General features: G+C 49.2%; 1 protein-coding gene across 2 annotated transcripts; it reads right to left on the bottom strand.

Moving 5' to 3' along the window:
* Nucleotides 1-14555: 14555 nt before the first annotated feature.
* LOC135050479 (cytochrome c oxidase assembly factor 4 homolog, mitochondrial) lies at nt 14556-16327 on the bottom strand. Of its 2 annotated transcripts, none has more exons than XM_063956969.1 (2): nt 16125-16327; nt 14556-14955 (listed from the first exon to the last, which is right to left on the bottom strand). In XM_063956969.1, exon 2 carries the CDS (start codon nt 14948-14950, stop codon nt 14702-14704), a length of 249 nt encoding a protein of 82 aa, XP_063813039.1. In that variant the 5' UTR covers nt 14951-14955; nt 16125-16327; the 3' UTR covers nt 14556-14701. The 2 variants fall into 2 exon arrangements, with proteins under 2 accessions (XP_063813039.1, XP_063813038.1); XM_063956968.1 differs by having other exon boundaries at nt 15970-16326.
* Between the last annotated feature and the right edge of the window lie 182 nt (nt 16328-16509).

Below are 16509 nucleotides of genomic sequence, written 5' to 3'. Positions count from 1 at the left end.
CCTCCAAGGCGGCACTATTATTTCTGCTGTGGGGTACACTGGGCTCCACAAGGAAAGACATAGGGGTGTAGAGTAGGATCTTGATCCGAGGCACCAACAGGCTCAAAAGCTTTGACTGTTGCCAGAATGCATAGCGCCGCCTCCTCTATAACCCCGCCTCCTCTATAACCCCGCCTCCCTGCACAGGAGCTCAGTTTTGTAGTTGGTGCCGCAGATAGCAGGCACATAACAGAGGGGCTGCTCTGGGCAGCCCTAAGAAGAGCTTTTTTTGAGAAGAAAAGTGAAGACTCCAAGGGCTGTAGCAGTGTGTACATGTCTAGTGACATTCACTGCTGCAGCTCCATCTCTCCCCAGCGGCGCTGTACACTCCCGAGCCCTGGTTGCCGGGTAACTATAGCAGGATGCTCCGGTTTTCTTCTGGTCAGGCACACACGACGGGGGCTCTCCGGGATCGCGTGGCCGCGCTACGGTAGGTGGTGAGTGGGTCCCGCTTGCGGGACCCGTACTTTATCACGATCCAGCGCGGTGGGTGGGAGGCGGGCCACGCGCGCTGGCTGTGGACACTGTGGCAGTACAGGCGATCCCACTAGATCACCAGGGCATGGGTGTAGGTCAGGTTTTCCCTTAAAACCTTTTTCTGTGTAGCCCGCAGTACCTGGTGGTTTTGCCAGCAGAGGGGATAAGGCTTAAACCTGGGGCCCCTCCCCCAGGGCGCCATTTCCAGCAAATGTTCCCGCCTTGGAGCTGCATATCTGTCTCTCCCTCACTCCCTGTCAGTGTTTGGGCGCCATTTCTCTCAGCTACACTGTTCCTGGGACTGCTTGGGCAAATCCTCCTGTGTAAAGCCGCCTGGTTGTCAGCGCTGTGACTTTACATGACACTTTAGTATTCTACCTGCCTTTTTAGACAGTGTTAGTTAAGAAAGAGTGCATTTAGTAAGGGTTTTCTAGTACAAGTACCCTGTGATATACATCCAGTTCTTACTGTGCAGTGTTATATCTATTGACTACATAGCTATATATATAAGCTGGTCCAGTGCAGTATTATTGTTCGTAATAATCTCTGCATTGTTTAACGGTGACTATCTGTGTGTGCATTAGCTTGCTGAATGGTTTCCATTTCGTGTCTCTCACTCAACTTGCTATCCCTATATTCTATAACCTTAGGGGGCTTGGTGTGTCAGGTTTTATATTTATATCGGATTTTCACAAGATATACTTTAATACGTATTTTTCTCTGTGATTTTAGTCACTATATCTCTCCTGTATCTCTGCTTGTGCTGACTACACAGCGCAGGGGTTTGGGTAAGAGGTATTGTGCTGCTGACAATTGTACTGTGTTACCTGATTCTGCAAGTTATATCATGTCTGCTTCTGAGGGTAGCGGTTCTGGGGCTGAACACACTGCCGGTGTTGCTGAAGCCACAGATCCTTATGAGGAGACTATAGCAGCTGTGGGCTCTGGTTCTGGGGGCTCCTTGCCCCCCAGTGGGTGGCAACGGGGGTACATAATGACCCACCGTTGGCTACTTTCTCCACGCTTCTACATATGCTAGTTACTAAACTAACACCCCCTATACCGGTGCAACCGTATGTGGTCCCCGCAGCTAACCCGCCGTGGGCGGATAATTTGTCTGCTCAATTGAAGAAGTTGAACCAGTCCTTGGCTACTAAAAAGTCTGACCCTCGCTCGCCTAAGACCAAGGGGTCCTCTAAGCGAGCTCTTATCTCCTCACAATCCACTGCTGTCACTGACACCTCGTCTGATGAAGATGGCGCTTACACTGACACCACAGATTCTGACACAGATACTGCTGATGGGGAGGGTAGTTCACATGTGGATGTTCCTGATCTTTTGGAGGCTATTAAGTTAATTTTACAGATTACGGATGATCCCGAGCCATCCGCCCCTCCTAAGAAACCAGATAGGTTCAAGCGTCAGAAGGTAGTTAAACAAGTTTTACCTCACTCTGACCACCTAGTGGATATACGTCAGGAACCCTGGGGAAACCCGGGTAAGAAGTTTGTGCCTCAAAAGAAGATGCTGGCTCACTATCCCCTCGCGCCAGAGCTGTCTAAAAATTGGGATACGCCTCCTCCAGTAGACTCGCATGTGGCTAGGATGGTGGTTTCCTCAGCTCTACCTGTCACTACCATCACGTCTCTAAAAGAGCCTACGGATAAACATGTGGAGGGTCGTCTGAAAGAGATTTACACCCTCACGGGTCCTGCACAAAGGCCCACTATTGCAGCAACATGGGCTGCAGAGGCTATTGAAGCGTGGGCCCTAGAGTTAGAAGCTGAAATCTCTTCTGACCATAGTAGACAATGCTTGTCATATATTGTCACAGCTTCTCACTATATTAAAGAGGCGGTTTCTGATGCCGGTATCCTAGCAGCCAAGGCCTCTACTACGTCAGTCCTGGCTCGCCGGATATTGTGGCTGAGATCCTGGTCTGTGGATCTGGACTCTAGAAAAACCCTGGAGGTACTCCCTTTCAAGGGAGATATTCTGTTTGGGGAGGACTTAAATAAGATAGTGGCTGACTTGGCTACTGTGCCAAAGCTGCCTGTCTGCCAAGTACCGCTCCTTCTGTGTCGAAGGCTAAAGGTACTTCCTTTCGTCCTTCAGGTAAAGCAAAAGGTCAGGCGTACAACAAGCAGGCCCGCACTTCCAAACCTGGTAAGCCGAAGCCCAAAAGAGCCTGGGCTGCCCGTCAGCCAGCTTCCAAGACCGATAAGCCTGCCGCATGACGGGGTGGGCCTCCCCCTGGGGGACCCCAGGGTGGGGGGCCGGCTTCTAGGGTATACCCAGGAATGGTTGAAGACCACTTCAGATGCCTGGGTACGAGAAGTCGTCGCTCGAGGTTACGCCATAGCCTTCAAAAACCGACCCCCTCATCGATTTTGCCGGACAAACGTCCCGTTGGACCAAAGGCAAACACTCTACATTCGGTGGTACAGACCCTCCTGGATACAGGAGTCGTAGTACAGGTGCCTCTTGCTCAGAGGGGCCGGGGGTACTATTCTCCGCTGTTTCTGGTCCTGAAACCGAATGGGTCCTCCCGGCCCATTCTCAACCTCAAGGCATTGAACAGGTTTGTGAAAGTTTCCAAGTTCCGTATGGAAACCCTTCGCTCTATAGTTCTGGCCTTGGAACCTGGGGACTACATGGTCTACCTGGACATACAGGATGCTTACCTGCATATTCCTATAGCAGTGTCACATCAGCAATACCTGAGGTTTGCGATTGGCAACCTCCATTACCACTTTCGGGTGTTACCTTTTGGTTTAACTACGGCTCCGCGAGTCTTCACCAAAGTTATGGCGGTGATGACGGTGGTACTCCGCCGTCAAGGGGTCAGGATACTGCCGTATCTGGACGACTTGTTAATCCTGGCAAATTCCCCAGAACTTTTCCTACGTCATCTGGATATGACTGTCCGGTTTCTACAAGCCCACGGGTGGCTCATCAACTAGAAGAAATCTTCCCTGGTCCCTGCTCAGAGCATGGTGCACCTGGGAGTGCTATTGGACACTCACAACCAGCGGTTGTTCTTGTCTCAGGAGAAAGTCCTGAAGCTTCAGGACAGGATTCGTTGCTTCCTTTCTCGTCCGCAAGTTTTGATACATTCGGCGATGCAGGTGCTGGGCCTCATGGTGTCAGCATTCGACATGGTGGAGTATGCTCAATTCCATTCTCGCCCCCTCCAGAGGCTGATTCTAGCCAAGTGGGACGGCCTGCCTCACCGAATCAGGTCTCACATGATCTCATTGACTCCGGAGGTCCGTCTGTCGCTGCACTGGTGGCTCCAGGACCAACGATTGTGCAGGGGCCATCCCTTCTGGATATCCGACTGGGTCCTGTTGACGATGACACTCCCTTCAGGGTCGGTGGACCAAGGAGGAATCTCTCCTCTCGATCAACATTCTGGAATTGCGGGCGGTCTTCAATGCGTTGAACCTGGCCCAGCATTTAATTCAGAACCGTCCTGTTCAAGTACAGTCGGACAACGCCACCACAGTGGCTTACATAAATCATCAAGGCGGCACTCGAAGCCGTTTGGCAATGAAGGAAGTCTCATGGATTCTACATTGGGCGGAACGCCATCTACCGGCCATATCGGCAATATTCATTCCGGGAGTCCTGAATTGGGAAGCGGACTTGGTACCATCAGGTACTGCGGGCTACACATAAAAAGGTTTTAAGGGAAAACCTGACCTACACCCATGCCCTGGTGATCTAGTGGGATCGATGAGGGGGTCGGTTTTTGAAGGCTATGGCGTAACCTCGAGTGACGACTTCCCGTACCCAGGCATCTGAAGTACGTAGATCTGATGGCGTCTCGACACAATCACAAGGTTCCGGTCTTCGGAGCAAGGACAAGGGATCCTCAAGCAGCATTCGTGGATGCGCTGGCGGTGCCGTGGAGGTTTCGGTTGCCGTACGTGTTCCCTCCGGTGTCACTTCTGCCCAGGGTAATTCGGAAGGTCAAGCAAGAAAGAGGAATTTTGCTTCTCATAGCTCCGGCGTGGCCCAGACGGCACTGGTCCTCAGACCTGCAGGGCCTATCGTCAGAGCGTCCAATTCTACTTCCACAACGCCCAGACCTCTTCGTTCAGGGCCCCTGTGTCTACCAGGACCTAGCCCGGCTGTCTTTGACGGCGTGGCTCTTGAAGCTTCCGTCTTGAGGGCTAAAGGGTTTTCTGAGGCGGTCATTCAAACTATGTTGCGGGCATGGAAACCGGCTTCTGCTCGGATTTACTATAGGGTCTGGCATTCTTACTTTGTTTGGTGCGCATCAAACCGTTATGACGCTTCCAAGTTTAGTATAGCCAAGCTGTTGGCCTTTCTACAGCAGGGCCTGGACTTAGGCCTGCGTCTGTCCTCCCTCAAGGTTCAAATATCTGCCTTGTCGGTGTGGTTTCAGAGAAAGATTGCGACCTTACCTGATGTGCATACCTTTACACAGGGCGTGTTGCGTATCCAACCTCCCTATGTCCCGTCTGTGGCTCCTTGGGACTTGTCGGTGGTTTTGGAGGCGTTACAAGAGTCTCCGTTTGAACCTCTTGGTTTAGCTGATCTTAAGTGGCTTTCCCTTAAGGTGGTGTTTCTGCTGGCTATTGCTTCAGCTAGAAGAGTGTTAGATTTGGGTGCCTTGTCTTGTAGTTCCCCATATCTGATATTTCACCGTGACCGGGCGGTTCTTAGGACTCGTCCCGGATATTTACCTAAGGTGGTTTCTTCGTTCCACCTTAACCAGGAGATTGTGGTTCCGGCACCTGTTTCTCCTGATCTGTCTCCCAAAGAGCGGTCTTTGGATGTGATACGGGCTCTCCGTATCTATGTGAAGAGAACTGCTTCTATTGGGAAATCTGATTCTCTCTTTGTGCTGGTTGGATTTCACAAACGGGGCTGGCCTGCTCACAAGCAGACTTTGGCCAGATGGATTAGAATGGTGATTGCACATGCTTATGTGAGGGCTGGTCTATCAGCTCCTGCTCACATTACGGCCCATTCTACTCGGTCTGTTGGACCTTCTTGGGCGGCCCGCCGTGGTGCGACCCTTGAACAATTGTGCAAGGCGGCTACGTGGTCCTCTGTGAACACGTTCATAAGGTTCTATGCCTTCGATACTGCCGCTTCCCAGGATGCTTCCTTTGGACGCCGGGTTCTTGTGCCCGCTGCAGTGCGTCCCCTCCCATAAGGAACTGCTTTAGGACATCCCCTATGTCTTTCCTTGTGGAGCCCAGTGTACCCCGCAGCAGAAAACGAGTTTTATGGTAAGAACTTACCTTTGTTAAAACGCTTTCTGCGAGGTACACTGAGATCCACAAGGTACCCACCCTGACGCACTTAGCTTCTTTGGGTTGGTATGGCATTAGCCGCTGACACTTCTCCTGTCGTGAGAGTGTGGTGTATGTGGCTACTTACCGTTGTCGTTTCTTTTCCTGCTACTGCATTGGGCTGGTTAACTAAAAACTGAGCTCCTGTGCAGGGAGGCGGGGTTATAGAGGAGGCGGCGCTATGCATTCTGGGAACAGTCAAAGCTTTTGAAACTGTTGGTGCCTCGGATCAAGATCCTACTCTACACCCCTATGTCTTTCCTTGTGGAGCCCAGTGTACCTCGCAGAAGAGTTTTAACAAAGGTAAGTTCTTACCATAAAACTCGTTATTCCCCCTCCAGGGCGCACTATCATATTCCCCCTCCAGGGCGCACTATCATATTCCCCCTCCAGGGCGCACTATCATATTCCCCCTCCAGGGCGCACTATCATATTCCCCCTCCAGGGCGCACTATCATATTCCCCCTCCAGGGCGCACTATCATATTCCCCCTCCAGGGCGCACTATCATATTCCCCCTCCAGGGCGCACTATCATATTCCCCCTCCAGGGCGCACTATTATATTCCCCCTCCAGGCGGCACTATTATATTCCCCCTCCAGGTCCACTGGGATGGTAAAGTATGAACAAGTCGGTTTCAATGAAAAGATCATAAAAAACTCATGGCGGCTTTTTTTTGACCTGTCGATATTTTAAATGTCGGTATTTTGACCTTGTCAGGATTTTGATTGTAGGTAAATTGACCGCATCCCATACAGATGAGTCTTACCTCATCTTACACACTAATTGCGGGTCATTTGCCCCGATTAGCGTCTCCATGGATATGCGTGCGCACTGTGCATGCACCTGCAAAGGGGTCGCACACAGGCGCGGCATGACGCAACAGTGATGAGACCGCACATGCGACTCGTTCGCAGGATAGATGAGCCAGGACACATCTGTATATAAGATGAGCTAATTATCTGCAAAGGAAGATCTCTTTCTACAGTCGCTTGTTTATCTTCACTGCTGTGGACCTTTCTGTCTTTTCCACTGCGTATATTACATATAAGGGAACCAGACAGTGCTTGGTGACCCCCCCATTGTGTGCTTTTGCTCTGTGTTGGAGGGGTGGTGAGCCTAGGATTGGACCCTTGAAGCTGGACAAACCTTTTCTTTATATGTATGGTGACCTCCCCATATATCCCGTCACAGCGGTGTGGACTGATTGTCAGGAGTAAAAGTATTACAGCTAGGCATTATTACCAGTCACGCGGAGATCTAACACAGACGCAAGTGGCGTGCACCGAGCTTCATGGAAACATAGAGGTACATTTACTTAAGCTTCTAAAACAGAGAATTGGCGATGTTACCCATAGCAACCAATCAGACAGCATCTGATTGGTTGCTATGGACAAAATCACCAATTCTCAATTTTAAAAGCTTTAGTAAATGTACCTCCTAGAATTTGCTGGCAGAGAAGAACCATATCACCCATCTAGTCTGCCCTATACGCACATGCCCACACTTACACACTAAGGTTAGCCAATTAACGGAGTACCCAGAAACCCACTAAAGTACGGGGGGGGGGGGGGGGGGGGGGAGAGTATACCTCACACAGGGCTGTGGTGGGAATCGAACCCGTGACCTCAGTGCTGTGAGGCAGTACTGATAACCATTACACCAACCGCGCATTTTTGCAGCTGCTAGAACCTGCCGGTGAGGTGACGCTCCATAGTGTCAGGAGAGTTCATGCACAAATCAGAAATAACTATTTATTATCTTTACATCCCAGAGACATTCATAGAATCCATATGGGTTAGTATAGGACTGTGCCAAGTAGGAAAGCAAGACCCAGACACGCTGTCACAGCTGCCAGTGAGGGATTGTCAGTCCCAAAGAAACAATGTGAAAAGAGAAGTAGACTGGCGCTACGTGTTTCTCCAATGATAATGAGTAACTGTGGATGAATGTCATTTAAAATAAAATGTAATTTATTATCTAGACATCACATACTACATGCAAAATATAAAATTTAATTCAATAAAAACATGAAGTTTAGGGCATAAATGGAGCTGAGAGTGAAATTGTAATGGCTGCTAATGAGTGTCCACAAAGGATCCCGGACTGGAACAGTCTGCAGAGTTCCCTGGGGAAAATGAATTAGATACAGCTAGTGTTACCCGTGGCGACGGAGACTTCCAGAGGCTTGGAAATTAACAGCAAGCAAGCTGTGACGTTTATGTAGAAACTGGGTCTCTCCAATCGATGCTGTAGTGTAGAGGTAAAGTCCCACAGAGAAAGTTCCAAAGGCAGGTTTTAAAAATAAGAATTTACTTACCGATAATTCTATTTCTCATAGTCCGTAGTGGATGCTGGGACTCCGTCAGGACCATGGGGAATAGCGGGCTCCGCAGGAGACAGGGCACATCTAAATAAAGCTTTTAGGATCACATGGTGCGTACTGGCTCCTCCCCCTATGACCCTCCTCCAAGCCTCAGTTAGGTACTGTGCCCGGACGAGCGTACACAATAAGGAAGGATCTTGAATCCCGGGTAAGACTCATACCAGCCACACCAATCACACCGTACAACTTGTGATCTGAATCCAGTTAACAGTATGATAACAAAAAACGAAGTAGCCTCTGAAAAGATGGCTCACAACAATAGTAATAACCCGATCTTTGTAACAATAACTATGTACAAGTATTGCAGACAATCCGCACTTGGGATGGGCGCCCAGCATCCACTACGGACTATGAGAAATAGAATTATCGGTAAGTAAATTCTTATTTTCTCTAACGTCCTAGTGGATGCTGGGACTCCGTCAGGACCATGGGGATTATACCAAAGCTCCCAAACGGGCGGGAGAGTGCGGATGACTCTGCAGCACCGAATGAGAGAACTCCAGGTCCTCCTTAGCCAGAGTATCAAATTTGTAAAATTTTACAAACGTGTTCTCCCCTGACCACGTAGCTGCTCGGCAAAGTTGTAATGCCGAGACCCCTCGGGCAGCCGCCCAAGATGAGCCCACTTTCCTTGTGGAGTGGGCCTTTACAGATTTAGGCTGTGGCAGGCCTGCCACAGAATGTGCAAGTTGGATTGTGCTACAGATCCAACGTGCAATCGTCTGTTTAGACGCAGGAGCACCCATCTTGTTGGGTGCATACAATATAAACAACGAGTCAGATTTTCTGACTCCAGCTGTCCTTGAAATATATATTTTTAATGCTCTGACAACGTCCAGTAACTTGGAGTCCTCCAAGTCGCTAGTAGCCGCAGGCACCACAATAGGCTGGTTCAAGTGAAAAGCCGAAACCACCTTAGGGAGAAAATGAGGACGTGTCCGCAGTTCTGCCCTGTCCGAATGGAAAATCAGATATGGGCTTTTGTATGATAAAGCCGCCAACTCTGAAACTCTCCTGGCTGAAGCCAGGGCCAATAGCATGGTTACCTTCCATGTAAGGTATTTTAAATCTACCGATTTTAGAGGCTCAAACCAATGAGATTTGAGAAAATTCAAAACTACGTTCAAATCCCACGGTGCCACTGGAGGCACTATTGGGGGTTGTATATGTAGTACACCTTTGACAAAAGTTTGTACTTCAGGCACTGATGCCAATTCCTTCTGGAAGAAGATTGATAAGGCCGAAATTTGAACTTTAATGGACCCCAATTTTAGGCCCATAGACAATCCTGCTTGCAGGAAATGTAAGAATCGACCCAATTGAAATTCTTCCGTTGGAGCCTTCTTGGCCTCACACCACACAACATATTTTCGCCAAATGCGGTGATAATGTTGTACAGTCACTTCCTTTCTAGCCTTAATCAAGGTAGGAATAACTTCCTCTGGAATGCCCTTTTCTTTTAGAATCCGGCGTTCAACCGCCATGCCGTCAAACGCAGACGCGGTAAGTCTTGGAACATACAAGGTCCCTGCTGAAGCAGATCCCTTCTTAGAGGTAGAGGCCATGGATCCTCCGTGAGCATCTCTTGAAGTTCCGGATACCAAGTTCTTCTTGGCCAGTCCGGAGCCACCAGTATTGTTCTTACTCCTCTTTTCCGTATAATTCTCAGTACCTTTGGTATGAGAGGCAGAGGAGGGAACACATACACTGACTGGTACACCCACGGTGTTACCAGAGCGTCCACAGCTATTGCCTGAGGGTCTCTTGACCTGGCGCAATATCTGTCCAATTTTTTGTTGAGGCGAGACGCCATCATGTCCACCTTTGGTCTTTCCCAACGGTTCACAATCATGTGGAAGACTTCTGGATGAAGTCCCCACTCTCCCGGGTGAAGGTCGTGTCTGCTGAGGAAGTCTGCTTCCCAGTTGTCCACTCCCGGGATGAACACTGCTGACAGTGCTATGACATGATTCTCCGCCCAGCGCAGAATCCTTGCAGCTTCTGTCATTGCTCTTCTGCTTCTCGTGCCGCCTTGTCGGTTTACGTGGGCGACTGCCGTGATGTTGTCCGACTGGATCAACACCGGCTGACCCTGAAGCAGCGATTTTGCCAGGCTTAGAGCATTGTAGATCGCTCTTAGCTCCAGTATATTTATGTGAAGGGACGTCTCCAGGTTTGACCACACGCCCTGGAAGTTTCTTCCCTGTGTGACTGCTCCCCAGCCTCGTAGGCTGGCATCCGTAGTCACCAGGACCCAGTCCTGTATGCCGAATCTGCGGCCCTCTAACAGATGGGCACTCTGCAACCACCACAGGAGAGACAACCTTGTTCTTGGTGACAGTGTTATCCGCTGATGCATGTGCAGATGCGATCCGGACCATTTGTCCAGCAGATCCCACTGAAATGTCCGTGCATGGAATCTGCCGAATGGAATCGCTTCGTAAGAAGCCACCATCTTTCCCAGGACTCTTGTGCATTGATGTACTGACACAGTTCCTGGTTTTAGGAGGTTCCTGACAAGTTCGGATAACTCCCTTGCTTTCTCCTCCGGGAGAAACACCTTTTTCTGAACCGTGTCCAGAATCATTCCCAGGAACAGCAGACGAGTTGTCGGGGTCAATTGAGATTTTGGAAGATTCAGAATCCACCCGTGTTGCTGAAGCACTACCTGGGTTAGTGCTACACCGACTTCCAGCTGTTCTCTGGACTTTGCCCTTATCAGGAGATCGTCCAAGTAAGGGATAATTAATACGCCTTTTCTTCGTAGAAGAACCATCATTTCGGTCATTACCTTGGTAAAGACCCGAGGGGCCGTGGACAAACCAAACGGCAGCGTTTGAAACTGATAATGACAGTCTTGTATCACGAACCTGAGATACCCTTGGTGTGAGGGGTAAATTGGGACATGCAGATAAGCATCTTTTATGTCCAGGGACACCATGAAGTCCCCTTCTTCCAGATTCGCTATCACTGCTCTGAGTGACTCCATCTTGAACTTGAATTTCTGTATGTACAGGTTCAAGGATTTCAGGTTTAGAATAGGTCTTACCGAACCGTCCGGCTTCGGTACCACAAATAGTGTGGAATAATACCCCTTTCCCTGTTGTAGGAGGGGTACCTTGACTATCACCTGCTGAGAATACAGCTTGTGAATGGCTTCCAAAACCGACGTCCTTTCTGAGGGAGACGTTGGTAAAGCAGACTTTAGGAACCGGCGAGGGGGAGACCTTTCGAACTCCAACATGTAACCCTGAGATATTATCTGCAGGATCCACGGGTCCACTTGTGAGCGAGCCCACTGATTGCTGAAAATCTTGAGTCGACCCCCCACCGCTCCTGAGTCCGCTTGTAAAGCCCCAGCGTCATGCTGATGGCTTTGTAGAACCCGGGGCGGGCTTCTGGTCCTGGGCAGGGGCTGCTTGCTGCCCTCTCTTACCCTTTCCTCTGCCTCGCGGCAGATAAGACTGTCCTTTTGGTCGCTTGTTTTTATAGGAGCGAAAGGACTGCGGCTGAAAAGACGGTGTCTTTTTCTGTTGGGAGGGGGTCTGAGGTATAAAAGTGGATTTGCCGGCAGTTGCCGTGGCCACCAGGTCCGAAAGACCGACCCCAAATAATTCCTCTCCTTTATATGGCAATACTTCCATATGCCTTTTGGAATCCGCATCACCTGACCACTGTCGCGTCCATAAACTTCTTCTGGCAGATATGGACATCGCGCTTACTCTTGATGCTAGAGTACAAATATCCCTCTGAGCATCTCGCATATAAAGAAAAGCATCCTTTAATTGCTCTAGAGTCAATAAAATACTGTCCCTATCCAGGGTATCAATATTTTCAGTCAGAGAATCCAACCACACTACCCCAGCACTGCACATCCAGGCTGAGGCTACTGCCGGTCGCAGTATAACACCAGTATGTGTGTATATACTCTTCAGTGTAGTTTCCAGCCTCCTATCTGCTGGATCCTTGAGGGCGGCCGTATCAGGAGACGGCAACGCCACTTGCTTTGATAAACGTGTGAGCGCCTTATCCACCCTAGGGGGTGTTTCCCAGCGCGCCCTAACCTCTGGTGGGAAAGGGTATAATGCCAATAACTTCTTGGAAATTAGCAGTTTTCTATCTGGGTTAACCCACGCTTCGTCACACACGTCATTCAATTCCTCTGATTCTGGAAAAGCTACAGGTAGTTTTTTCACCCCCCACATAATACCCCTTTTTGAGGTACCAGCAGTATCAGAGATCTGCAAAGCCTCCTTCATTGCCGTGATCATATAACGTGTGGCCCTATTGGAAAATACGTTTGTTTCTTCACCGTCGACACTAGATTCATCTGTGTCGGTACCCGTGTCGACTGACTGAGGTAAGGGACGTTTTACAGCCCCTGACGGTGTCTGAGACGCCTGAGCCGGTACTAACTGGTTTTCCGGCCGTCTCATTTCGTCAACTGACTTTTGTAATGTGCTAACATTATCACGTAATTCCATAACTAAAGCCATCCATTCCGGTGTCGACTCCCTAGGGGGTGACATCACCATTACCGGCAATTGCTCTGCCTCCACACCAACATCGTCCTCATACATGTCGACACACACGTACCGACACACAGCAGCCACACAGGGAATGCTCTAATCGAAGACAGGACCCTCTTAGCCCTTTGGGGAGACAGAGGGAGAGTTTGCCAGCACACACCAAAAACGCTATAAATGTATATAAACAACCCTAGAAGGTGTTGTTTTTGATATAAGCGCTTTTAATATATCAATATCGCCAAATTATGCCCCCCTTCTCTTTGTTACCCTGTTTCTGTAGTGCAGTGCAGGGGAGAGTCCTGGGAGCCTTCCTCACCAGCGGAGCTGAGCAGGAAAATGGCGCTGAGTGCTGAGGAGAATAAGCTCCGCCCCTTTTTCGGCGGGCTTTTCTCCCGGGTTTTAAGAAAACTGGCCTGGGTTAAATACATACATATAGCCTTAATGGCTATATGTGATGTATTTATTTTGCCACTAAAGGTATTTAATATTGCTGCCCAGGGCGCCCCCAGCAGCGCCCTGCACCCTCCGTGACAGAATCAGTGAGACGTGTAGCAACAATGGCGCACAGCTGCAGTGCTGTGCGCTACCTTCATGAAGACTGAGGAGTCTTCTGCCGCCTGCTTTCCGGACCTCCGTCTTCAGCGTCTGTAAGGGGGATCGGCGGCGCGGCTCCGGGACGAACCCCAGGAGGACCTGTGTTCCGACTCCCTCTGGAGCTAAGTGTCCAGTAGCCTAAGACTCCAATCCATCCTGCACGCAGGTGAGTTGGAAATCTCTCCCCTAAGTCCCTCGATGCAGTGATCCTGTTGCCAGCAGGATTCACTGTGATTTAAACCTAAAAAAACTTTTTCTAAGCAGCTCTTTAGGAGAGCCACCTAGATTGCACCCTTCTCGGACGGGCACAAAAACCTAACTGAGGCTTGGAGGAGCCAGTACGCACCATGTGATCCTAAAAGCTTTATTTAGATGTGCCCTGTCTCCTGCGGAGCCCGCTATTCCCCATGGTCCTGACGGAGTCCCAGCATCCACTAGGACGTTAGAGAAAGTCCATATCTGGATCCTTTGAAGAGTAGAACACTTGTGGTGATAGCAGCTTGACACTTAACGCGTTTCCCTAGGCTCGGTCACCTAGCTTCATCAGAAGCTTCTGATGAAGCTAGGTGACCGAGCCTAGGGAAACGCGTTAAGTGTCAAGCTGCTATCACCACAAGTGTTCTACTCTTAACGATTGGAGAGACCCAGTTTCTACATAAACGTCACAGCTTGCTTGCTGTTAATTTCCAAGCCTCTGGAAGTCTCCGTCGCCACGGGTAACACCAGCTGTATCTAATTAATTTTCCCCAGGGAACTCTGCAGACTGTTCCAGTCCGGGATCCTTTGTGGACACTCATTAGCAGCCATTATAATTTCACTCTCAGCTCCATTTATGCCCTAAACTTCATGTTTTTATTGAATTAAATTTTATATTTTGCATGTAGTATGTGATGTCTAGATAATAAATTACATTTTATTTTAAATAAAATTCAGCCACAGTTACTCATTATCATTGGAGAAACACGTAGCGCCAGTCTACTTCACTTTTAGTATAGGCCTGTCACTACATATAAACATCTGATGGAACCATATCCTCTGTGTGGTATATTTACATCATGTCAAGACCTCTACACTGGTGCAAATAGTCCCATAAAGCACAAACTCTGCTCCAACTCGGGATAACAGGAGAGAAACCTGAATTACCAGACATGGATTCCAACGCAATAGTAGCCAAGTAATGGAGGATAACGGAACACATCTGTATCTTTGCCAAGCAGACAGAGCATCGCATCCCTGAGGCAGGAGACCTTTATTTTAATAGTCAAAATGATTCAATAAAATGTCCCCAAAAACTGGATCTTGCTGCCACTGATGACCCAGTGTCCCATCTGGCCAACGCTAGGAAACCTATCCATGCAGCTGGCTCCTCTTCTTCATCAGCTCTTCCATTCTCTTTTTCTGATAGTCCTGCATACAGTCCTTAAATCTCTGCACCTGGTCCTGACACTTCCTCCAGTCCTGGTGCTCCACCATACACTCCTGTACAGCGTAATGATGGGCTGTACAGCCTGTCCGGCCGATCATCGCATCCACCGGGTCCTCCTCATCCTCCGCTTTCCGACTGCGGTCGTGAGCTTGCGGTGCCGGAGCGGACATCTCACCTGTGATAGACGACAGAGAACATGTTATTATAATCCAGGAGAGACATACTATTGTTCTCTTCCACTTTTATAAAGTAATATAGTTACTTCCACCTCATGCTCAGGCAACTGACTGAGGAAACTGAATTATTGTGATGGCTCGCTGACTTTTATTTCACCACCTCCCACCGATGCTGGCCGATGGGCTTACAGTCCTGTGGCAGGTAAGCTACTGTAGCCACAGGACGTTTTCTCTGGACTTGAGAAACAGTGGAGACAGTGCCCCAGCCTCAGATACTGTCACACGAAACGCAATGCGCTGTCACATAGACTAAAGGAAATCAGATCGTCCCCCCCAAGCGCCAATTCTGGTGACATTCACTAACGCTTTGTAACTTGGTTTACCATACCATCCCTTTAATCCAGGACGCTTATGGATTACACAGGTTCTCTAGCTGCTTAAAACCAGGTGAAGTGCAGACTTGAAGTCAGCCAGACACAGAACCTGTGCAATTCAGTAGTGTCCTGATTTAAAGGGATAGCATGGTAAGTCTATGTGTAACCTACCCACTGTGTCTATGTGTAACCTACCTGCTGTGCCGCAGTCATGACTTCAAGAGAAACTATTTCTGAAAAATGCATTATAATAGGGGAATCTAGTCACTACGATATAGGAGGAATACATAGAATCCTAAACACAACCCACCACCTTCCCCGGATCTGTTTGGCTTCCCCAGTACCATTACAGTTGTACGTATTGCATACATACAATATACAGCACGGATACAGAGAGCACCGCTGTATACCGCACAACACCATGGAAATAATAGTAACAGATTACCATAGAAATATTGGGTCTTTCTCTATGGGAATGACCATAGTGACTATTTCTGTATTGAATATTTGACTTGTATATTACAGTGCATCAGTCAGGCATCCAAGTAGGATATGCTGGGACTTGTAGTCACACAAAACCTGCAGAGCCACATGTTGCTCATAGTATGTATATATAATGCAGGAGACCAGGTGCCTCACCTCTTATATGCCACCCTGTGTCCTTTCTATTAGGGTTGATTCTATTTTGGAGTGGGAGAAGGGACCTTTTCCGTAAGGGGGAGGAGTTACGACGCAAGGGGGAGGAGCTAGGCCAGCGGGATAGTTCCTCTACTATCCACGCCACCAACTATTACCTTTAGTAATTAGGTGGTGAGCGAAGCGGAACGGAGCGAGTCACCGTGCCCGAAGCGTGGCGAGCGAACTTTTCGGGTACCCTGTTCGCCCGTAGCTCCTCCCCCTGGTGACGTAGCTCCTCCCCTCAATACGTCACAAGGTCCCTTCAGCCCCTCCGATATAGAACCAACCGTATCGGCAGGCTCTCTCCTGCACACACACAGCTGCCCATGTGCACTCCTCATTGCTAGAGAGAACTCTGTTTACAAATACCCTATCTAAATAGTGTCTCCAATTCCCTGCCCTCCTAACACGTGCGTCAGACATTTTGGCGGAGACCATTTTGACTGTTAAAGCCTATGCATCTGGTCCTACGCAAAATGGCTCCTGGAATGGAGACAAAAC

Source organism: Pseudophryne corroboree, chromosome 2 (genome assembly GCF_028390025.1).
Source record: "Pseudophryne corroboree isolate aPseCor3 chromosome 2, aPseCor3.hap2, whole genome shotgun sequence".
Classification (NCBI taxonomy): domain Eukaryota; kingdom Metazoa; phylum Chordata; class Amphibia; order Anura; family Myobatrachidae; genus Pseudophryne; species Pseudophryne corroboree.
This window is presented reverse-complemented; position numbering and strand designations above follow the sequence as displayed.

What these genes read in the sequence shown, in the direction of transcription:
- LOC135050479 (XM_063956969.1), bottom strand. Translation starts at nt 14,950, where the DNA reads ATGTCCGCTCCGGCACCGCAAGCTCACGACCGCAGTCGGAAAGCGGAG.